Here is a 25,863-nt window from a genome sequence, read left to right as displayed (position 1 = left end):
ATTTTTAAAAGAAAGCTTTTCAAACTAAACTAAGCAACATACATCTACAATAGCTGCATTAATCGTGAATATCAATATTACATTTGCAATATTTCAAGAATATCTTTACTTACTGTTACCATGTGCAATCGCTCTGTAACTGCCTATCATTCTCGCATATTTAATTGTCAATGGAAATAAAGTTTATTCAATATATATTTATATAATCCTTGTATTATTTATTCAATATCGTAGAATATCACAGAAAATATAAAGGATGCCCTATGATATTTGAAAACTACAATAATTAAAAGCACTTTACCATCGAAGGACGTGAGATTAATAAATAAAGATAATTAACTTAACTGACAAGTATTTAAAAAACAACAGAAATAAAGAATAAAAGGAAATAATTAAAAGAATAAAAATACACATTTTAATATTGTACGTAACGAAACAGATTAATATTCATTGATTTGTCGGGAAAAGAAATATTTATAAATATGTTAGTATGTATATATACATCCGAATATAAAAATTGGTGAGAAGATAAGATTATATTTTAAGCTAAAATTGTCAAATCTATCAATATTATAAGATAATTTACAAACAATTAATAAGCTCCATAATTGTAAAGTTAAAATAGAACACTTATATGTTCTGTGAAAGAATTTTATCAAAATTGATCATGTACTTGAAAAAATTACAAATAAATTGCAAAATGTGGTACGATTTTAAACAGTAATACAAAAGACTGCTGTAATATTTATACTATATTGTAATTTTTTTTATTAATTTTCAAGCAACACTTTTAATCAATCTTTTGAAATATTTGAAATTTCTTTATCAATGTTCTAATCTAATAGTTAAAAGATTTTTTTCAATATACAAGTTCCCATTTCAAATTAACTTTTACAACATTAGCAAAATAATTATACTAATAACAAACTTAATTTTACAGTCTATAATATTTGTAATGCAGATAACAAGAAATTGGAAATAATACTTATTTGATAAAATATTATTAATCGCGTATTTTTATAAGAAGCTGTAGCCCAAAATTTTCAAACTTTTATGTATTCCATTATTACACAGCGAAATAGACTGTTTTAATTAGTTACATATTCATATATGCAAAGTATCTAAATTATCATAAGCAAATTAGATGGCACATATATCCGTAGTAATATATCATAAAAATAAATTATAAAATTCTCTTTTGAGTAATATATTTTGTTCGTTACTACTATTTTTTACCTTGGTTAATTAGAGTAATTGCATATTGATATAACTACTCGTAGTTTGACAAGTTAATTTGCATATCGCAACGATATCTTTTAGAAGTTGGAAGCGAATATCTTATATAAACGCGGGTTTTAGTTTAAAAAGAGAAGTATTATTCTCGAAGTCTCAAGAAGTAATACGCCAAAGTTAGGACAACAACAATGACGAAAATTATCATCCTAAGTTGCATCATCGCAGCTGTTTGCGTAAGTTTCTCGATTCTTAAACCTAAAACAGTTGTTTGAATCGCAAAAATTTAATATTTAACAAAAATTTGTGTAAAAGATTGTGAAAATTTTATTTAATATATTTATCTTGTAATTTATGTATAAAATAATATTGCAAATAAGTTTTCTCTCTATTATTTGAAATAATTTTGCATATATTACATATTCTATGTGTCGATTAATTTAATTCTAGGTTTTTCAAACAGCAGAAGCTAGACTTCTTGATAAATCGCTAGATTTAGGTTCTCTGTTGGGTGATACGAAAAATGGAGTTTCAGGTGTGCTTGGAAACATAAAAGATATGGGCGAAAATCTTCAAAATCGTGGACAAGGAATGCTTGATGGCGTAAGAATTAATTTAAATTTTATTAACAATGTATAATATATATATATATATATCAAATCGTATAAATAAGGTACATTTTTATGGCTATGATCCACTTGATGATACAAATCAAAGAATGCTTCGAAACATTTATAGCTTTAAATGGACCGCACTCTGTATCATTTTATGTTTAGGAATAAACAGTTTTAATTTTGATTTACATTGCGGAACAAAATATTATATTTTATACAGTAGATATTTTGTCAAATTATATTTATAATAGTAGTTTCTTATTCAACAATGTTTAATATACAAATTTCAAATGACTGATGTATACATTAAAAATAAAAAGGGCAAAGTAATACGAAAAAGTTCATTTGTGTATCGAAGCTGGTAAACTTAAATATTACAAACAAACGATATTCATAAACGATAGTAGAAATACAAAAAAATAATTATGAGTCCACTCTCATAATATTACATGATTTGTAATAAAGTTAATAAGTTATTAAATATAAATATAAAAAGTTTATGTTTCTTTTACAAAAAGTATTAAATCTATTTTAATCATATTTAATTATTGATAATTTAAGCAAAATTCTAAGCAATATATTTTTATTTATTTAATCTAGAATTCACCAATACGATTGATTCTTATCATATAAAAAAGTTAAATTTTATTTAAAAAATTTTAATGTAATCCTTTAAAGTTGAATGTGTTGCTAATTTTTAAAAATTTGTATTGTCAGATAAAAAATAAAGTTGAACAATCCGTAAAGGTTCTGACTTCTCCAACATGCACTAAAGTACCTACAGAAGCACACGAAGCTGCCAAGCAATTGGGAGTGGCTTTTAATACCTGCATGAAGGACGCAACAAGAACGCCTCAAGCAAAAGAAAAGCTTGCAAATGTGAACAATGCAGTAGATAATCTGCACTCAAATGTAACAAAGATCGTTCAAGATTTTTATAATTGTAGACAACTTCCTCCTGTTTCTATGATAACATGCGGCCATAGCGTAAGTACTTCAATTAATTTTTACTTCTTTTAGTCCTTAAATATATTTTATTCATAATAACTCATAAATGTTATTTATAGATTAATAGTATAAAATTTTCTATATCAAAATATACTCTTTCAATCTAATGCATTGGAAACTTTTATACAAAACTTTGATTAACATGTTGAATGTCGAACATATTCGTTTGTTTCTTCGACAACGCCGGAGTAAAATTTTCACTTTTAGATAGATATGTTTCAGTAAAATATTTTAAATATGATTGAATTATACGCAAACTTATTATGCACGCTACGTTTATTATTTTAAACTATTGCTTCAATATTAATTATATTTATAGAATTAGAAATATTATTATGTACAAGTTTTATACATTTTTTAAGTTTGTTAATGCCGATCAGCGTTTAATTTAACGTATATAATTTAAAAAAAAACTTTTTAAGAGAACTGTAACTTTTTTCAGGTTATGACCAACGTTCCTAAATTAAATACGCCAATTAAAGAAGTAGTGCTCTCGATGAGGCAACTCGCCGGACTATTCCCCAATATGAAAGAGTGCTATGATTCGGCAGTTCAGCAAGCCGCCCAGAATATTACCAAAATCGGCCAAGACGTGGGACAATGTCTCAAAAGTGTTATAGAATTATTGCAAAAAGTCATTTATTGATTAATATAACTTTATTTTTAACTATATTACAATATATGTGTATATAGTATGTATATATATATATATATATACACATATATATTGTAATATAATAAATAGATATATTACACATATTGTACACTGTGAGTTATATAATACAAAAATTGTCTCTTCACATTGCACATATTTTTCAAAATATAAAATATAATCAGTAAGAAATAATATTGTTATGTGACTATCTACCCAAGCTCGAAAAACTGAATTATATAAAATACCGTGCTTTAAATCACAAATAATTAAACAAATCTAAAAATCTTGATTAAATTTATTACATGTTTTATTTTTATACATTGTCCGAGAGATTCTATACTTAAAAAATTTAATAAAACAGGATTTAAAAAATATATACAGCTATCGATATAAGAAAAAATAAAGTAATACAATTAATTTAAAAAGTAAAATCTAAAAACGCCTTAGATATGATCAATAAAAGTAAATATGTAATTAACGAACGAAAAAAAGAGTAAAATGGAGGAAGAATGAGAGAGCATCTGACAAAAAATAAAAAAGTGCGAATGAATGAGTGAATAAGTGAAGAGAATGAACAAGAAGACATTCAAGATAAAAATATCATAGGTCTGTGAACATCGTGTAAGACATAAGACAGTTGGGTGCGGCACAACGACGGCGCAACATATAAAATCGCCATTATGAGAAGCGACGAAGAACCGATCAATGTCACCATTGAACCACAACGTTCATATTGTTTTCGTCACAGGAGACTACACAATAATTAGAATCTGTAAAGGAAACACCGTTTTTTCACATTAACCGTGTCAACGTCAATCAGAAGCACCCTTTCATATCGCGTTTCAACGAAATTTATAATCCTTGTTAAACAACGATATTTCTTTCTTCGCAAGACGATATCCAGTTATTTTGCATGCATGAAAAGTATCACAAATGTGGCGATTGCGTGCTGAAGTCAGTGAATCAAACACCACTACTCCCGGTGATTGCCACACGATTACTCATCAATAACTGAGTAATCGTATTAATTATAATAATGTTATTCACCACAGGAACGAAAGTACAAAAAGCAGGAAGAGTCATATGACTGTGAATTCGTCGGAAAAGAGAAACTGTAAAAAAGCGTGAAATATTATTATGATAGTGAAAAATGATCCTGAAATCGAACGTATACGCTGTCATAGTTAATGACTAGCAATTGCTTATGTTTCTATGCTTTATTGCACAAAAGCAGGAAGAAAAAAAGTTTATTGACATAATAATTTATTTACTATTCTTACAGATTCCGTTAATTATTATATATATACATACAGAATATATTCTAGGTTTTAACGTCTAAATTGTGCCAAACGGTGTCAAATCTATATTCCATAGATAAAATAAGAAAAAATGTTATACAAATACAGATTCACAGAAGACTTAAAAAATAAAATAATACAAAAATGTAGTGGTTTGAAATCTTGAAAACTAATTATAAGAAATATTACGCCGGACAATCATCTAATTGTATCCATAAATCAGGAAAACTATATGCTCATGTTCATTAGAAAAATTGAAAATATTTGTTTTCATCAACATTGTTTTATCAATCCATACAATTTTTTGTGAAAAATAATTAATCTCTCATACTTTTTCCAGCCAAAAATGACTGAATCGACCGATTCGATTCATTATTTCTAGTGCGGCAATATACAAGAAATCATCTTACCATTTACGTTAAAAAAATGGTTTATAGAAACTTTGTCATTTACTTGTGTATGATTACGACTAATTTGTACTTAATAATGGTATACTAGTCTTCGTTCTTTCCTCAAACTTGAATAATTAACTCTTTTATACAGGCCAGGTCTTTTAATAGCGCGTACATTTTATAAAAGGCCATCCAGTGATCAGCTATTATCTATCTATAGTAACAAAAAGAAATCTATTAAAATAATTTTGTTAATTATATTTTGCATCAAACAATTAACGTATTTCTTTAAAAAAATTTATTTAACAAAGTTTTTTCTGGTATCCTAATTAAATAGAAGATAAATTAAAAAATTATTTTTAATAGCAAAAATCAGTTTTGTACATATTTACATACAATATCAATAATAATTTTATTGTGGCTAAAATTTTAATTTCCCCTATTTTTGACATATATTTAGAGTTATATAAAGATAAAGCGCATAATATAATAAAAATAAATATAGTTATTTCTGCAATAAAATATTACTTTTAAATTTGATGTTTAAGACATTTTCACAGTAACTTTTTAATTACATGAATAAACATTTCAAAATACTTATAAAACAAGCGCGGACAACACACTTTGTTAATAACTTTAGCAAGAACTGGCAACAAAGCACTAATAAAGGTCGTCAACCTCCTGTTCGCGTCATATCTTCGTCACTGCACACAACGCCTTAGTACAATCAAACCTATCTACATCATAGGAATGAATGGTTGCCTATAATACAGCGCATATACCATCTGCTTATCACGCCTCTGTGTACAAATAAATATTGCAAAATTATTATATAAAATGATATTTTTTTATCATTGCTTTCAATAATAAAGAACTTTCATGTTTTTTCTTTATTTAGACAGCATAATATTTTGAGAAATAAAAATATCTTTCTTTTAACTGCATATTTCGACTAAATAAAATTTTATTAATTTAGAACAAGAAATACTTATGTTAGCTAAAAACTGGTTGATATCTGTATTAATAATAATAATTTACAACTCGATTTTTATTAAAGACATGCTTCAAAAACATTCATATTTAAAAGAAAAGCTTAAATAAAAACTTAATAATTAAGGTAAATAGAAGTGTCTTCTTTTTAATTTAGCATATATAAGCTTTCATCTAATTCATTTCAGGCTGCTACTCGTTTTCTTAAGTACGGTTGGTAATCCTCGAAAAGAAGATGGTTCGTTATAATGAGAAAATACCGTCTCGTACACGCTTGTACTCGAGAATCTTTTAAGATTATGCATTTTTCTTTTTAACAAAAATTGAATATAATTACCCTCTTTAAATAATGCTAATTTATGTTTTTAATAATTCAACTAAATGCATTGTAATACTTATCTACTTTTTATGAATGATAAATCAAGTGTGTGTGTGTGTGTGTGTAAAAAATAAATAAAAATAAAAATCTTTTATCATTGTTTTTAATTGATAATCTTTTATTTGTAATGGAGAATAAAAAAAACTTAAAAAATATGTTACTTTTTTCTAGATTTAAGATTCTAGATTTACATTTTTCTAGATTATTTTCTAAATATTTTTTTAGATCAATCTATTTTTAAATAAATTTTAATTTTAATTCTTTTCACAATAGCAAATGCATCTCTATAAATGTTAAAACAAAGCATATACATTTTGTGTCTGCACGACAGTTTTATGGCATTACCAAGAACTGTCATGAACGAGGATGAAACCGCAAATCCATGCAAACCGCGAGATATGGTTATAAAGTCGGTGTAGAGTTGATAAAACGCGAGTCAACCCATTTGATTTGATTCATGCAAATGGTCTATTAATTCTTGTTAGTTATATAGTAGTAATAATTTATATATTAACATAAAAATAACAAAATAAACAAATATAGTGAAAAATTTTAATCCTTTATTTTGTAAATTATATTATTTTAGTGACTTAAAAAACGATAAATAAAAGAAATTTTGGTTTAATAAGTGTAAATATATAATTTTGTTTAATATAAAGATCATTAGCTATTGTATAACTATTCACAATATTTAAAAAAGCATTCATTTCCATGTACTATATAAAAATATGTAGATACATAATTAAAAATGTCAATCGAAATATTTCAAAATAATATTTATTATTTCTTGTATGTCTTTTTAATGTTTTATATTTTTGAGAGTCAATATTCTGATATTTTACTATTAGATAATTAACATTATGATTGAATTCATCAATTTGGCAATTGTAATCAATTTGGCCCATAAATTAATAAAAATATTATTCAAAATTGATTAATTTTAAATTCTCTTGCACTAAATTTCTTTTATAATTATTAATAAGTTTTTAACATAAATCCCCCTACAAAATTCTAGATTCTTAAGAAACAAATATTGCTTCCAGATTATTAATCAATATACATATATTAAATAAGATAAAAAATATATAAGAATTTATACATCATCTAAAACACTTTTCAATTTAAAAAAATTATGCATCAATACATAACGCAGTTTTTAAAAGTAAAGCAATCAAAATTTCAAAAAGTTATTAATGTATGCTTTTCAGAGAAGAGAATGCTTCTCCATCGAAAATATAGGCTCAACAACGCGTATATTCTCCTGACAAATTTCATCAACGGCCAGGCAGAAAAGCATGTCTTGCATTATGATCAAAGGTTAGTGGCAAGACGGGAAAACGGTAAGGAAAAGAAGTATTACGGATAGTAGAAGTTTCCCTACATTCCTCTCCTCGACGATCTCACAGCATCCACCCGCGCCGAAAATCAATACGTGCCGTGTTACAACGGATTTGTCCGCGGAAAGAAAATAAATGTACACAATGAAAACTAATATAACTATGCTTCAAGATTATTTTCAAATTATAATTGGAATCTTTTATATTTATTAATGCTTCTTACGTCCACGTAAAAGTGCAAATTTTATTAATTTTTGTAATTAACTTGTTCGTTTCGTCTTATTAAATCAAATAAAAATATTTATGTGACAACTTTTTGCACAAAATTTTATTACAAATAAATAGGTAATTTCCATTGTGTGGTATTTATTTAAACAGTTGCTAATATAACATCTTTACTATTGATTTTGTAAACTTGATCAAATAGTAAAAAATATTCAAGTCAACGAGCGATCGAGTCTGTTAATGTGAACATTACTAAATCAAGATTAATACATTGGAAAATTGAAAGAGAGCAAATAAAGCTGTGCACGTGGCAGAGTTAGTACGTCTCTTATTTGTGGAATAGCCCCATTCATACTGCTTCCGTTGGCAGCACATATCTTATTTAATACACTTGAACACGGGATTGTGTTGATAAATAATACTATCTTCACGTAATACTGCAGCTTTTAATAAATAAACACGAATAATACGAGAAAGCTAGAGGTAAAATATATCACTGGTAAATTGTAAAATGAAACAAACAAGCAAACACCCACCGCCGACATTTCAATTTCAGCAGGCACGAAAATTTTGTGATACGCGGCATATGGGAAAACCAGAAAGCAAACCAATATTCAACACGCATATTCCAATCTCGAAAGAAAAAAACTAACCACAGGTCATTTCGATACAATTCAAATAGTTCCCCGTAATGCATTCACGCTTTCTGCTCATCTCATTGTTATACCGATCTTATCTGCCAGGAATTTTGTCATAAATCTCGCTAGTAACCGTCGACGTAAAATGTGTCATCGGATTGTCATCAACAGAGAGTGTGTAATTTCACCGTCACGTATTATTTATGTATGCATCTAATTTAAAAATCTAAAGAATTATTTTTTAATGACCTACTAAAATTTACGATGTGATAATAAACTGATAAATCAGACAAAATAAATGTTTGAATGAAAATCATCAACAATTTAGAGATACCAAGAGACACATATAGAAGATTAAATGTCACTGCTTAAATGTCAGGATATCGATTGGCAGTTTAAATTATAAAAAATTGGAAATTATATATATATATATATATATATATATATATACATTTTTCCCATTTTATATATTGCAGAAACTATATATACATTATATATTTGTAAACAAAAAGATATTCAAGCAATTAATAAGTTTATTGTACATTTCTATTTAAATACGTACAGTAGCTACACACAACTAATGTTTCTAACAACTCTAGTTCTGAATTCCCTTTGGTTTCATTCATCTTGATTCTCCAGAGATATACTTGCGTTTATGTCTATTTTATGACATATGTAACTGTGTAATGACTTCAACTCAACTTTGAACAGAAGCTAAATTTCAGAAACACTTAACGAAATATTTCAGGATTTATTCACATATAATTTAATGTAAATTAGCAAAATAAATTTAATTTAATACAAAGTAAAATAGACTATAAAGTTATATTTAACAATTAATTTTTATTTTTTATTTCTTTCTTTCAATAACGGGTATAATATCGTATCGTTACAACAGAATTCTTATTTTATATACATAATAACCTCTATTACAGAATTAATGATTGAATAATAGTTTCCAGTTTCCCAAAAACAGTTATTTGATAAATTTCTCATCTCAGGATCTTTCTCTAATTAATCGAGAAAAAATGTGAACTAAATGACGTTTTTTCAATTTTGGTTAGAATGTCGAGAAAAATTATGTCAAAATTTTTACATGAGCAATGCATGTGTTGCATTATAATCAGAAATTGAAAGAGATGTTCCTTTTTTATTTTTTGGTTTTGTGTATCCGGGACAGCGCGTACGCAGATCCCGACTACCAAAAATTGTGCGCTCGATATACCCACGTTAGGAGTATTCGCAAGGGTCAGCCTTGCCGTAGTGCAATGGCAAGGCCTCGCCCAGGAGGAACCGCCTTCGTGATCACGGTATCCTCCGCGCCAAGTAAGTTATAGATCGGTGTCCCCCGGGATCGCTTTTAATTGCATTCGTGACCGTTTTTTGCATACGAGAAACTGTTTATCAATTGGTGTCCTCTAGCGGTCGCCAAACGATGTATTCTCGTAGCATTGGGATAAACAAAAAATAGCAACGCGATTGAATTGACATATTATAAAATAACTAAGAAGTTTTCGCGAAAAGGACATGCTTATTGGTTTTCGTATAGATAATTTTAAGCAATTTAAGTGATTATAAATAACTAAGACAATATTCGGAGCAATTACGTTAAAAATTACGCAATGAGAAGAGCGATACATGCGTTCTATTTTGGTTCTATTTACATCTAATGTCTTCCTAAAACATTTTATATCACAATAAATATATATAAGGAAAAAATGTAATAAATTTCTAAATTTAGATCTAATAATTAACGACAATTGTGTTTAAATTAATCAAAAAGATAAATGAACCAAAATAATTATAAACCTCTATATTGTTTAATTTATGTAAAATAGATATTATGTAATCAAATCTGAAAAATTCTTTATGTAGTTTTCATGTAAACTTCATTAAAACTATTAAACATTCAAATTCACGTTATAAAGAGCAATTATGCAAAAATATCGATTTTATAGCGCATTAATTACAAAGTAAAACTTAGTAACGTAAAATGTTTCTGTTTGCAAATTCTCGAAACTTAAAGAGATTATCTTCTTGCTGCATTTCCCAGTATTTTCGGGTAATTCTTATAATGCGATAAACGATTTACACAAAGTTCACATCACATAGTTTAACAGGCAACGAATTCTCCGAGAAATATATCTTTGCCAGTTCGCGTTCCTTGCCAGATCATTTTGGCTGTTTTAATTGCACGAGATAAATAAATAAGCTTAGAGATCGTTGAAAGCTGTGATGCAGGAGGAAACAACGAAGCGACGAAAACGTAACGTACTCGATCTGTTGTAAATATTTATGGAGCCACCAGCTCTTTGCCTATACCGATTGAAGAATTTATTTACATCCCAAGTATAGCGAGAATGAAAAGATTTTGCTTTATTTCGCTTCTATATGTTAAATAAATTTTTTTTATTTTAATAAAAACGGTATCAATTTTTAAATCGGCCATTGCCGATGAGACGCTTGTAATTATTAGATTATAGACACTATTATAATTACTTTAAGCCGAAATTCTTTAGAATGTTTTTTTTGCAATAACGCAATTATGCAAAAATGTCAATTTTACAGCGCATTAATTAATAAAGTAAAATATGTAACAATATCTATTACATCGAATAGGAAATACATTCGAAAACTTGTAAAGTCAGTATGAAGTATAACTGCTTAAAAATGGCTTTTTGATGGCCCAAGACGATAAACGTTAGGATCGAGTTTTCTCTCAAGAAAGCTTCTCGAGTTTCCATACGTTGCTGCGACAGCAGAAGTAACGTTTCAACCAGCTCGTGAACGTCTATTGAATTTTCTCGATATTCGTGAAAAGAAAAGTTCGTGGTGAAATAGCAAGAAAAAGATTTGAAAAGAAAGTTTTCGAGTTTCAATTCCACGCGGGAAGAAAATTATTTGCATAATATGCTGCACACACAATATCACTCGTTTATTATAATAAGCAAAGTATTTTTCGTTGTGTGTATAAATGTAGACACGCCTATGTTTAAATAATTTAAATAAAAGTATAATCTATAAGGAATCTATAAGAAAGAATAAAAAATAAAAAATAAAATTCTTGAAAATTTTAATAGATTAACATATCTAACAATAATAATATAGAGGAAGTAATGTGTCTTTACATCCGAGACTAAAAAAGCTTCTCTTCTCGAATCATATTAAACGCTTATAAGCATCAGCAGTGAGAATGTCAGTTTCAAAAAACACATGGAAATGAGGTCATCTAACATGAATTACGATCGTCGAATTAATTTGTGTCAAATATATAATTCACAGACGGTCGCGATATTATGTAAGAAGAGAAACGGGATTAACCTTGCGATTAATCCACGACTAATACTCAACGGAAGTAACGAAGCGTAAATTTTCCCGCTGGGAAATATACAATTTCAGCAAATTCGCGTGCGCGCACGGCCTTGAGACCCGCGACAATATGTCTGCTTAGAGATACACATTCGAGACTTTCGAAGGTGGCGAGGTGTCTTCATTATTCAGTTTCGCTCCGCGCGCGTGCCTCTACTGTGCAATACTCGGAGACGGTGAATTTGCGTAATACCAGATCGCAAACCAACAAGGTCAATGCTTTACGGAACACACGTTTGCGCCATTCGTCAAATGATATCGTAATATTGTCGTAAAAACGACGCATATTTTACTTTTTCTCACGCTATAAAGCGCGTGCCAAGAATTCACAGATGAAAACACTTTTTGCGTATGTGCGTGTGTGCGAACTATGAAGTACAGCATGCGTTAAATTATCTGCTACAATGTACACATGCGCTTCTGTATAAATCTGCAGTGGTATACTAATTCCCACTTCTCACCGTATTATCAAATCGATATTATGGATTAAAGCCTAAAGCTTCATTCGCGTTGCCGCATCGTGTCTGTTTGATCAGAACTAAATGAAATAATATTTCAGTGCACTCAAAATATTGAAACATTGTATACGTTTTATATCGCAAGAACTCTCCGATTTGTATTTTAATATATTTAATAATTATTTATTTAAAGATGTAGTATTTCCCACAGAATTTAATAATTATAAATGTTTTTTTAGTTTTATTAACGAATTTAAATAAATTATTTTTTTTATTTCAAGTTTTTTTTTTAGTTTTATTTTACTTACAATAGTATTCTCTCGCAAATGTTATGCTTTAATTATATTTAAAACTGTATTGTGCGTTTGTATTGCGGGGTATGATGACAAATATAATGAAACTGGTTCAACACACATTTCGATTTATAGAATGTATAGCTCGAGGCCGTGTCGACGTTAGAACTTAACTGTGATAATTCAGCCACGTGGAAGGTATACAACGTCATTATAACCAAGCATTCCGCGCGATCGTGCAGTTGCAGAAGAAAACGGTCACTATTAGCGTAAAAATGTCAGCGATTTTCGAATCACGTGCTCCGTATACGTGATATTGATTTATCGACGATTTGATGAACCTATACGAGAACCTATGCTCGCGGCCGTTCAGGAAGAGGAAAGGGAGAGAGAGGCTACGCGGTCACCCCCCACGTAGAGCTGCGCGGTTACCGTCACGCTCTTACGATTATAGGCGGCAATGCGAGAATGCCTTTCGTTATGTAAACACATAAACGAACGTATAAACGTAACGGCAGGTAAGTATTACGGTAGAGGGAAGCCCGTGTTATATATTTTTCGCGAAACGCTCAGGTGACAAAAGGGTGCGGTGCGCCGTATTCTCCACCGGTGAAAACGATAACGAAGCCAGTCAAAAATTGCGACAAGCATTGTTCGGCTCGCAATGCGCGCCCGACACGTAGTGTTTCGCCGTCGGAAGCACACGTAACATTTTCATACTAACTGCGCACCGCGACGCCATATGTCGAACAATCATTTTGCTATTTGGAGAGCTGCAGTTACAAAAGTAGCCGCGGAAAGCACTCTTGTCCACGCGCGAAACAATAATCGTCGCGCGGTTTTGTTAAGTTTTGTTAAATCCGATTTAGATCTTTATCGTTCCCGATGCCTCGTACGTTACGTGTGTATATAAACTATGAAGGATTATCGAGTTTCGAGAACCGACGTATATTACCGAAACGCTGATCCCGCATTGCAGCGCGCCGCGAGTACCTGTGTCTTTTGACGCGGTAACGCTATAGGAGAGGCGTGACGGCAAAATAAATGTCACGTGTAAACGGAGACACTGCATCGCGTCGCGGACTAACGTGGCTTTGAAATTATCACATGAATACGTACAGCGAGAAGGGTGTCTCTATATTGTCGCGCGACGCATCGCTTCAGCGACCGACGCAAAAATATTTTATCCTGTTTTTTTTATTTGACATGTCAAGACATATCGGATATGTACATAAATAAACGACTGGCTTCAAAGGGACTTATTAACTTTACTGACAACAAACAGACCACTCGCTAGATAGCTTCTTTCTGCTGATCAAATAATGCGATAAGGTAATTATTGCCAATAATTACTTTAAAACGTGGAAGAAAGAAAAAAAATGCGAAATATTTGTCACGTTTAATCGTCTGGCTACACGCGCCACTACAATGATTTTCCTCTAAAGGATCTTTTGTGTCGAAGCGCCACTGTAGTCACTCTTTTCTGTACCTCGCTACCTCGTCATTATCAGGCAGGAATGTTCCAATTGTTTTGATCTGTATTTGTTTCATCGAAAGAATGTTTGCATTTTCCAGTCACGTTCCGCGGCCGAATTGTGTACACAGCAATACTCCCCGTGTCCAGCTCAATTGTAGCCAATGAGTTAATTTAGCTAGACCAACAACAAAAACTTTTCACGTTTTTTTAATAGTATATTTTTTAAGTTTTATAAGAATTTTGTCACATCTGCAAAAGTTCAGTTATTATGCTTTTGGATATGAAGATAGAAAAGCATAAGATTAAAATAATCTAACATTAAAATAAGTAATATAACATTAAAAAATTGGTGTCATAAGAATATAATATCATAAAAAATTAACAAGTGAATGTTATATAAAAATACTATAAAAATTGTATAAAAATGTCAATTGCCTTTCAAAAAACAAAATTTATGTAGTTGAAGTCAAGTATTTTATCAGTCTTCTTTGCAAAGACGATATATATACATATATATATATAGTGATCTTACGTCTTCTTGAAGCAGCGTGTTGAAGCAGCGTGAACGTGACTTGTTCGCTAAGATAACGAAATGATAACGGAGTAAATGAATAAGATATACACGATAAGATGTTTCACGTTTAAAAAAAATCAAATTCAATCACGAAATATAGATATTTTTCTCCGTTAATATGAATCATATTAAAAATATGAAGATATTTTTTTCAAAATATATCGCACACATATGTATATACGGACATTATTAAACGAGTCCCGTTATGAGACAACTATCTACTTACTATTTTAAGCTTTCAGACAACTATTTATAGAAACGCCAAATGATGACTCATTACAAGTTACATCTCTTAGTCGCAACGCTTAATTATCGTAATTGCTTAATAAATATATTGGCATGAGCTATTAGCATGAGCCAACAGAAAATACGTGATAACGCTGAGGGCAGCGGTTGAAATCAATGGTAATTACATCGAATACAAAGCTCATTGGTCGTCGGTCAACAATATCTGCAGGCTTCGATTATAGGGAAAAGGGAGTGTCTGAGTAAATGTAAACTTAAGATGCCAAGGAAGGGCTCCAGCCAAGCGTACAGTGATTTTATACGGAACATTGCAAAGTGTTGCCATCATGCTCTGTTTCATTCAAAGATTTCCTTTCATGGTGCAGAGACATTTTTTTATTTTGTACGTGCTCTATCGCTGATAAAGCTAATCGAGGCGCCTATCGAGATTAGATAATCCGAAACTGATAAACACTAATCCTAGAAAGTAAAAATATAATTAAGGTACTTTTCATGCTCAAAATAAGTCTATATAAATTTTATTATCATAAATCACCTTAATTATCTTATCGTATACAACGTTTAAGATTTGACCCACATAATTAGAGTATTTTACTTTATTCTTATTCCAAGTTGATCAAATTACGTGTAAAGTGACATTTCTTACAATCCTACATTAACGTAGAACAAAAGGACTACTACAAATAAGTCATCTAAAAAAAACATTTATAAGTTAAGAATATTGTTATTTTTTTGCATCCTTAATATCCTTCCAAAAAAGTTATCAATACAAATATAAAAAAAACTGTCATAGAATTGATAGAAATCTGTCACAGTCTTGTAGAAAAACTCTCCTTGTAGTTTATAGATTGTTAAAATAAAAATGCAACAGCAATCTCGGCGATTTAATCCTGCATTTTAATTCCACAATGAAAGCTATATTGGGACTAACAACTCCGCTTCTTTGAAAGAACGGCGTGCACCGCTGCGCCCTTGAAGGGCGCGCTTCACGCTCTTCGGCTCTCGCCTAGGACAACGAACCAATTGTTCATGGGGTAACGAACGTTTGCTTCGTTATGGAACATAATTGTGCTGATCGCCACGTGCCGGAACGTGCCTTCAACTGCATTGAAAACGCCGACGCGATATTAATTCGTATGCATAAGCGCGAAATAATCAATATCGCTATAGAAAAATCTTGGACTTTGGCAATTCATTGCGCAAACTACAATTCAATAAAATATGACTATAAATACTTTTGGATATAAAAATAAATATAATAAAATTTTATGAATTAATTTTAATGTTATAAATAAAATTCTTACAAATATTAAATTCGCGTGAAAATTGTAGCATTAAATTATAAGTATTACATTAATTTTTATAAAAATAATAAATTAATTATATAAAAACACTTTTTTTTTGTCAAATTAATAATATTTTAATATGTTTGGTACTATAGTATATTGTTATAATATTATTAGATATATATAATTTTTCCAAGTTGAAAAACTACACACTTTTAAAATTATTTCGCGCAAGTTTTAAAACTTCTTATTTAAAAAAATATATTGTTTGCGCTGTTAGATGTTATAATTACCACTGAGAAAGTTTAAAAAACTTAATCAGACGAAACGCTTGCGAACGCTAACGCGATAAAACGTCAGCCTTGAGCGAAGCAACATTGCGAATAATGCGCCTGTTAACTTGCAAATGTGGCGGCATGATAACGCCCTTCCTTGCTACCATCTTCGGTCAGGTTCGAAGAACCTTTCTTTCGCAAGACACTGCCACCAATGCCTTTCCCTCGCCGGCTGAACGCTCGAGAATTATTACATGCACACCTTTCCGCGTAGCGTGTGGGAGGACATCTTGCTTAATGACAGCGAGACTTCGTTTCAGACGAAGGCACACGGACTCTCTATCTCGAGGTGCATGCAAATACATCATTTCCCGGTAGACGCACGTAACAAGCGCATTAAATCGAATGAAAGTGTGGTAGGTCGTATAGTTACGCAATAAGTGCAGATCTCATTATGAGACAATAGCTTCAACATCGCGAGTAGCGATCGAAAGCCATTTAAACAATTTATATCCAATTTCTACATGATCTATTCTTTGTATGTATAAGATAATGCTTTCTGAAGTATATCTTGCAAAAATAGAATGTTCTCAAATATTCTACATGCAATGCTAATTCAGAGCACATACTTATTAAAAAGATCTTCACTCATTCGCGATTTGTACAGCTGCTATAAATGTTTTGTACTGACTAAAAATTGGATTTACAATATAACTAAAAATGCATTATTTTAACACGATTATCGCTGATGTAGTTGCCCCAGAAAAGAGAGAGAGAGAGAGAGAGAGAGAGAGAGAGGAGGTGCAAAAATAGTATGTAATCGTTGAATCAATGTTACTAGTACTCTACACGGTGCTATTATCTGCAATGTTGCAAGTCACGGAAATAACGTCAGAAAAACCCAATAATCACACTTTAAAGTATCCTAAATTGCCTCGGAAAAGAACTTGTTGTTCATTTGCTAGATCCAATCTGATTTATTCGTTATATGTCACTGATATATTTTTATGACCCAAAACTATTTTATATCTATCTATGTAAAGTGAACATCTAAAAATATTTAAATATGACTGATAATTGAATATGATAAATTATATTAAAAGGTTTTTCACAAATATTTACATAATTACATGTAGTACATAATTATTTTCTATTTTAATTTTTAGGATATTATAAAACTCAAATTAGCTCTTCATGTATATATAACTTCTAACGTAAAGTATTACTTAATAACTTGCTCCTTTTACATGCATATTAATCGTCATGCAAAGGCACAATAATACAATAAAATCTTTATTCTCTTCTGTTTCAAACTGATTTATCTTGTTAAGTCAATTATATGAATATTATATGAATGTTTCAGAGTAGTACTCTGTTATTCATTACGTGGAAAGGGCTAATGGCTAAAATTGCTAAAGTGCTTCGAAAAAGCCGATGTCCAGGAAAATACCGCAATGGCGTGCGACCTGATGGCCTGGTCCCGCCAGGTACGTATCCACATTTTTCCCTCCGTGTTCCCGCTTTCCATGTGCAACCACGCATTTGTTGACTTCGCCGCTCACGAACTGCACGTTCCTCGTCGCACCGGCGGCGCGGCAGTTCTACCTGCGATCGATAGTCTACAAGAGAGCCAAAACGATCCCCGTCGCAGTGATGTATACATGCGGGCAGCGCGTGACGTCACGACGAAATAATCTACGTCGCGAAATCAAATTCGCCGGCATGAAGGCCGGGGTCCTTTACTGTCCCCGAAAGAAGGACAAGGACACGCCTGCATCGTCGGGGAGCGAGAGGTTCATTTCGATCGGTCTCTCGGGCAACGTTTCTTAAGAGCAATTGTGGAATGTACATGGAAAAGCAATCGTAGCATCGTTAGTTTTAAATGATATACTAAAATATGTAACAGCGATAATTAATAAATATATGTATATCTATTATGTATATCGTGTATTTAAGATTTAAAAATATACATATATATATATATACATATATATATAAAATTTAAATATCAATTTGGAAAAGAGAATGCAGAAATGAAAGCAAGAGTAGGTCTGAAATATTTTCTGATCTGAGAAACGCAGACGGCTTAGAGACGTTGGCGTCGTCGGGGGAAGGAGGAAGATGCGCTTTCAAACAGGAATTAAAAGCATACCAGGCGACACGCCGAGAGCCACTAGCGAGATCAAGGTCGACCAGATCGCGAAAAGTTTTGCGACTGAGTAAAAACCCAGCGGTTAAATACGGACGAGGAAAATTACGAAGAAGGGTGACTGGGACGAGATCCGTTGAAGAAATCACGTCACTATGAAGATTTGGAATATTCCGCAACAGGGCCAGATATCAGAGTAAAAAAAAAACAAAAGACAAGATTGGATCTACTTTGTAAGAGCCGTCGCACGCGCGAGAGATACGATCATTCGACAATTTCCTTCCGAATCTCGTTTCGCCGAGATCAGGCGATCAGGTTGGAAAGGTTAATTACGAACTATGCGGAGAGTGCGGCATTAAGGATGACCTCGGTCTATGAGCTCTGCACAAAACTATATGCCTTTGTTTGTATATGCTTCACAATGACGCATGAGAGAGAGAGAATATGTATTATAGTTAGCAATTTTTCATGACTGGGATAGTGTACCAATACTTATTGTTAATGACATAATGATCACACACAGTGAATCGTCTTTGCCGATTCATATCCGTTTCACTTCTGTTAACTGAGCCAATGAGATATTTTTAATACAGTAAAATATGTAATATATATATTTGCAGTATATTATTAGATTTTAATTTATTATATAATTGAATGTCTGGTCCGTAAAACTAAATGCAGAAATACGATAGAAACGAGCATATCTAGTTTTTATCATTCAGTTATTGGAATTACTCCCGATTCCTCTATCGGGATAAATCGTCTGTTAGCGCTAATTTTAGTTAGCTCCGTTTCGCGCTCCACATATATAGAATCATCGTTTATAAAAGAAGTAACGAGCCATCCCTGAATTAGTTGAACCAGTTTATCGATGCGGCACCTCAGTGTTTTGCAATATTACGGTACATATTTCTAAGAAGTACGATAAACTAACGTTAAACTGTGTTGTAACTTTTTTTGCCGTTTTTTTTATTGAGATACATATAACTGCCTTATGTGAACCATCACTTTCAAATCTCTTGCTCACGACTCGTAGATATATCTTTTTAGGAACTGCACATGGGAATATTGTCGGTTCCCCGAATTAATCGAGACACATTGTTCAAAATAATTAATGAAGATATTCAGTATGCACATATCGCGCGCACGGCATCAGCGTGACGAACAGCAAAGACTTGCGTGACAAAGAAATGCCTGGCCCAGCGTCCAAAATCATTGCAAGGGCAGACACGTAATATCCGGTCTTAAGCGATCTTAGCACGTTCGTTTGGGCATCCGCTTATGCTCAAGAAACACAGTTATCTTTTTACAACGCTGAGAAAGAGAGAAAGAGAGAGAGAGAGAGAGAGAGAGAGAGAGCGAGAAAAAGAAACAGAGAAAGAGAGAATGCACTATCGTGAAACTAGTTAACGGAAACGATAATTAACGCGACGACCGAGACTACCTCGCAGTAATAAAAGTGTAATAAAAGGCAATATTTTTCAAAACAGTTTCGCTGTTAAATAAATGAAAATGCAAAGAGCGCGAGCGTTCGTTAATAGAAAATTCGCATTTCCACCAAACAACCATGCGTATCAAAAAATTATCAAATGGTATCTTTAATACCAACTATTAAGCTTATCATTAATTAAACTTCGTACAACGAGTGGAGGAAAATCGAAAATTCTTGAATTTATAAAAGGATTACGTGAGCAAAGGTATAACGTTCTCAGTACTCAATCGAGCGATGCGATCAATAATCGGAGATAATTAAATATTAAGAACGCGGGCATGCAAAGCATATTCTACTTAACTCTCAGACGATGTTGTTCGACGTGATTTATACGTAAAAAAAAAACGCGGTAAAATAAATATTTACGCCTGAAATTCAGAAGAAAAGAAAATTGTGAAGAATAATGTAGAAAGTGAAACACTGAAGCTGAAGTTCCATTAGAGCATTATCAAAGCTTGCGGTATTAGCTTGCGGTTAACGAATCACAAAGAATATCACGTCATTTTAGATAGCACTTCGGAAGAGAGATTACCGCCTTAATTTCCTGACGAAATCACAATCGTAATTATAAAACTGTTCCCCGTTAGCAGTGATTTTTTTTCTTACCAAAGAAAAACACGCGGGGACCAAAGAGATCGGAAGAGGGCACACGATATTATTCGAAGTACAATTCAGCCGGATAATCTCGGTGAGCAGTGCAGTCTCACGCGTGGCCGGAGCGTGTTGCATAAATCTCTCACGTGTACGCGCGCGTAGACATTATGATCGATCGTGCTGATTCGGTGCCTCTATACGAGCCGTATACTCTCGTGCCGATTCAAGATTCAAGATTCGCGCTGGTGGAAAAGAGAGACAGCGAGATACCTGTCTGCGGAGGGCGCGTTCATACCAGAATCGATAACGGCGAGGAAGGCAGCGGCGTCGCGGGGAGGCCACGACGACGATCGCGACGTACGTCGCAGGTAAATGGGTCGCGTGACGTGAACCCCCGGTACGCGCCAGCGCGCCAGCGCGTTCTCCAACAATTCAGCAACTCGGCTGCGATTTTCGCAAGAGCGCCGAGAATCAACGCGACCGGTTTCCTCGGTCTCGGTATACCTCCCGAGCGTCCGGCGCGACCGCGGATCGTGCCTCTCTCGTCGTCCTCCTCTTTCCCTATTACTCTCTCCCTCCCGCTCTCTGTCTCGCTCTGTCGTTCAAGAGTTGCTACATGTCTCGCAACTCACCTGACTACACCTGTGCGCCGTTCTCCGGAAGCGGCGTCCACAGTTCGCGGGCGCGAAAAACGATCCGATCCGTGACACTCGCGGACTGTCAAACGCTCGTGGTGCGTGCCGCGCGTGTAAAAGGTACGAGGAAGAGGGGCGAGGCGGGGAAGAAGGGCGGTGATAAGGACCGACCGAGAGAGGAACGAAAAGGAGTACGAGAAGGCGGTGTGTGAACGGAAGAGGGGAAAATGGAACGGGGAGGGGAGGAGGAAAAATGAGAGACAGCGGGAGAAAGAGAGATCGAATCGCGGGTGACACGCGTGCGACTGATTAGCGTGTAATAATTATTAGCGGGGACAGCGTCTCGGTCTCTCTCGCGTGAGTGAGCTTCTTCCGATAAGACAGCCGACTCTTGTCACGACGGGGGGGCGCGACCAGAGCTCGAGGAGAGCACACGGCACGCGCGGCTCTCTATCGCGGCGGCATTTTCACTGAGGAAACGGCGGCAAGGAAACGAGAGAGCTCTTCGTGGCGAGACCCCCCCAGCCGGAGCCCCGTTTTCGTAAATGCTCGGATACCCTGCGCGCGTATCGGGAGCGACCGGAGCGGGATACGCATGCGCTTCCCATTCACGACGGGCGCGCACGCGAACGCGGCGGCGCCTCTTATCAGCAACAGCGTCACGTCGGCGCGGGGGTGCGGGACGCGGGTTCTCTCCCTACCACCCTCTTGCGCTGTTGTGCGTGGGAGAGAGAAAGAGGATGGGGTTTCGGGGGCACTGCGATGAAAGGAGAACGCGAGCAGAGCAGGAGCGAATTGGGTTTCTAGAATACCCTGAGTTTATAAAACGTTAATTATTTTATGAGAGAATTTCTTAATGTTCGGTTGCAATTGAGATTGAAAGTTCACTTTATTTAAAAGAACAGCAAAAGGAGAAGAAGGGGAAGAGAGAAGGTTTCTAAAACGTGTTACTTTTCTTCAGAAACAACATTGAAATAAAATGCCAAAGGATTTCTTCTACATCCTTTTCGTATTGTTAGTTCTGTAAAAGTAAATTTCAAAAAATATATATAAAAGAAATGTACAAAAACGAGGAACATATAATAAGAAGAAAATTAGTCGTCGATAAAGTACAGACAATTCAACATTTAAAAAACGATCTTATTTCCTCTCCTGCAAGTACTTTTAAAATGTCTCTTGTAATAAAATTTCAAAAAAGATATATGAAATTATTAATGAAATATATTTATCTGATCTTTAAATATTTATTATTTTTCTCTTTCTTTTTTGTTTTAAGGAGAAAGCTACTATTATTACAAATTCTTTCTTATCAGTTTATCTCAAAAAACAAAGCTAGTGACAGTTTGTTTTGCTTCGCTTATCTTTACGTAAATTTTAAGTGAGTGAGATAACTTCGATGTATTATAATCTTAAAAAATCCTATTATCAACATAATTGTGCATCGAATAATTCTTTATTAATTCTATATATTATGGCTTACGTAGAAGATATAGCATAAATTACCAGATAAACTATCTACTTTCGCTTACTGCTTTAAAATCACAACGGATACATAACGAAAATATTTGTACTTTCTAAATTGGATCAGGCACAGGGATTTTCGGCATACGGCCTTCCATCATGTCATTCAGCAGTACGCTGATCTCCTGAAAGAAAATAATCCATTTAGTTTACTTATGTAATCCCTAAAATTAACTAATCTCCTAAACAAGCCAACATTTATTAACCATTAAACAAAGTTAATGACTATTAAACAAACGTATACCTCTTCTCGCTGCATTCTCAGTCTATCGATAATAGGCTCATTAAAGTTAGGGTCGTTACTGGGATCCTCCAAAGCACTTTCGTCGCTTCTCGACACTTGCGGTATACGTGAAACGTAGATTTGTTTGATAGTGTCTAAAATTGCCGAGGGTCTCGTTTGAGGGAATTGCAAATCGATCCGTCCGAAGGAATCCATGCCCGCCGGCATCATTAACGGCTTCTCATAATCCGTGCACTTATCCTCCCTTGCGTTTGATTTTGGTATAAAAACACAGTGAGATTAATCACAAACATAATTTATAAAATAGACAAGCTCGCGGTAAACATTAAAACTTAATAAATCATACATATTACATACAAAATTTTGTCAAAGAACTTACGTAAATGGAGAACCAAATCCATAATGAGATAATAAATCTTTAAGTCTTCGTATGAGAAATTTATCTTTAGAAGAATAATAATAAAGGCTTGCACCCAAATTATGAGCTATCGCTCTTAGAATCTTCCCGATAAATTCCTTTTTACTCGAATCAAATTCCTATTACAGAAGTTAATACACAAAAAGAGATTGTATTAAAATAAATTGTTTAAAATGTTACAAACTAATACTATTGTCTTTTAGAATATTCTAAGATTACTGGAAAATAATTTTAATAATTTACATATACACTTTTAAAATTTAATTAATTAAAACATTTTCATTTTCTACAATATTATCGACCGTATAGCAATTAGTATCTGTAATTAAAATTACAGTAAGATTTTTTGTATTTTATCTTTACTATTTATAATGCAAAAAATATATTTTCTTTCGCTCCCTTTGCAATATATATATATGAATTATATTAAATACCTTAAATTCATCATATCGTCCACCTATAATGCATATCTTCATTAAAAATGGATCCACTCCACGTTCCAATTCTTTTTTTCTATCTGCTGCCCTTTTATCCTGTAATTCTTGAATCGTGTTAGAGTCGTAACTCATTTTCAAACCATTTCGTATTACGGAAAGGGCCTCCTCGAAGGAAGACCATAATTCCTCTGGTCGCGATAAATCTAGCATTATTAATATCACAGTGTGATGAGGAGAATGTGTTAATGTGGATCCTGTCATTGCAACAGATACCAAAGAGGAAGCCAAGTAGCCCACTTCCCATACATGCACTATATTTTTCACCTGCAGGAATATACTAGTTAGAAATTTAATTTAGTAATAACTTAGCTAAAATTTTGATGTAGTTAACAAATATATTAACATCTTAATTATAAAAAATATTACAATTATTGCTAAATAATTTTGTGTGAAAATAAATTTATTTGTAAAATTTGAAACTAACATTATGCAATTTTAAATTTATGATTTCTCAGTGCAAAGAAATGAAAATTTGTCACTTAAACATATTCTCGTAGAAAGGTAAATAAATATAATCGCCACTCATATACAGTCGGCACTTACTAAACTTTTCACAGTTTTGCGACCAAATGAATAATCCATCGCTATAGTCGGTTTTGGTCTTTCGTCTTTTTCAAGAAATCGATACACTATTGTTGTTTTGCCCTACAAATGCAATTGAAAATGCAAAGTACGTCGCGTTGGTACAGTTCACTCCTAATTTCATCACTTACAACCCCCTTGCTGCCAAGGATAATAATGGATCGTTCGTGAGTTTCATTTGGATCAGTCTTTCGTCTGTTTTCTTCTTCTACGGCGAGCCGTAATGCAGTTTCTCGCATAGACTCCTCACTAGAAAGTTAATTCTGGCTTAATTAATTTATATATTAAAAACGTACGATGTTAGTTACCATAAATAAATAAAGAAGATAGATAATTAAATTTACTAAATTATATCTGTATTAAATAATTACGGATAGATTTCTTTTTTTCACATTATTTATTAATTATAATTTCAAAATTAGTAAATGATGAAAAGTATTTTTATAAATATTATTCATTAATAGCTTAAGATTATAATTATGTAATAATATATATTAATACATGTTTTTTTTACAAAGCTACAACGTTTTTTGATATATATCTATAATAAATTAATCACCGATTTTCTGTAGACATTGTTTTTAAAACACAAAGATTGATATCGAGGACATTCGAGGACTGTAGTTCTATACGCACAATTCCATGTTTCTTCAGGTTATGGATATGTTTTACTTTCTATCACCATGGAGACGAAGCCAGTGATTGGTGAGCGCCTATTTGCAGAGTTTTCACCACTTCCGTATGACATAAATTTGTAAATTACTATAGATAAATGTATAAATACGCATTATGCGTAAGCAGCGTAAGAGCTTTTTCATGTATAACATAGTGCAATAGAGCACATCTGTTTTCGATATGACTGTTTAGAGATGGGTAATAAATAATTCGTTCTTATTAATATCCAGTCTTGAATTATACAAAATTTGATAGACATTTTATAGAAGCAGTTTATTTAAATAAACAATATTATAACCGTATTCAGTT

General features: G+C 32.6%; 3 protein-coding genes across 3 annotated transcripts in view; 1 reads left to right on the top strand and 2 right to left on the bottom strand.

Moving 5' to 3' along the window:
- The window catches only part of LOC105456202 (protein numb), a 62,161-nt gene extending 40,030 nt beyond the window's left edge, over nt 1-22,131 (bottom strand). The window contains exon 1 of the mRNA XM_011700074.1: nt 21,615-22,131. The gene's annotated coding sequence lies outside the window, so the exon portion shown is untranslated. The remainder of the gene's footprint in view (nt 1-21,614) is intronic.
- Nucleotides 1,345-3,522, top strand: LOC105456205. Its single transcript, XM_011700077.1, has 4 exons — nt 1,345-1,469; nt 1,684-1,836; nt 2,565-2,834; nt 3,298-3,522. The coding sequence occupies exons 1-4, from the start codon at nt 1,425-1,427 to the stop codon at nt 3,499-3,501; spliced, it is 672 nt and encodes a 223-aa protein (XP_011698379.1). The 5' UTR covers nt 1,345-1,424; the 3' UTR covers nt 3,502-3,522.
- A 448-nt stretch (nt 22,132-22,579) lies between the features above and the next one.
- On the bottom strand, nt 22,580-25,758 carry LOC105456200 (cytoplasmic dynein 2 light intermediate chain 1). Its single transcript, XM_011700069.1, has 8 exons — nt 25,439-25,758; nt 25,011-25,128; nt 24,841-24,942; nt 24,235-24,561; nt 23,762-23,919; nt 23,383-23,626; nt 23,121-23,263; nt 22,580-22,638 (listed from the first exon to the last, which is right to left on the bottom strand). Exons 1-7 carry the CDS (start codon nt 25,453-25,455, stop codon nt 23,192-23,194), a joined length of 1,038 nt encoding a protein of 345 aa, XP_011698371.1. The 5' UTR covers nt 25,456-25,758; the 3' UTR covers nt 22,580-22,638; nt 23,121-23,191.
- Nucleotides 25,759-25,863: the final 105 nt, after the last annotated feature.

The sequence above is a fragment of the Wasmannia auropunctata genome, unplaced genomic scaffold (genome assembly GCF_000956235.1).
Source record: "Wasmannia auropunctata unplaced genomic scaffold, wasmannia.A_1.0 LD335737.1, whole genome shotgun sequence".
NCBI lineage: Eukaryota > Metazoa > Arthropoda > Insecta > Hymenoptera > Formicidae > Wasmannia > Wasmannia auropunctata.
The sequence above is the reverse complement of the archived record's forward strand: the minus strand, read 5'-3'. Positions and strand labels throughout refer to the sequence as shown.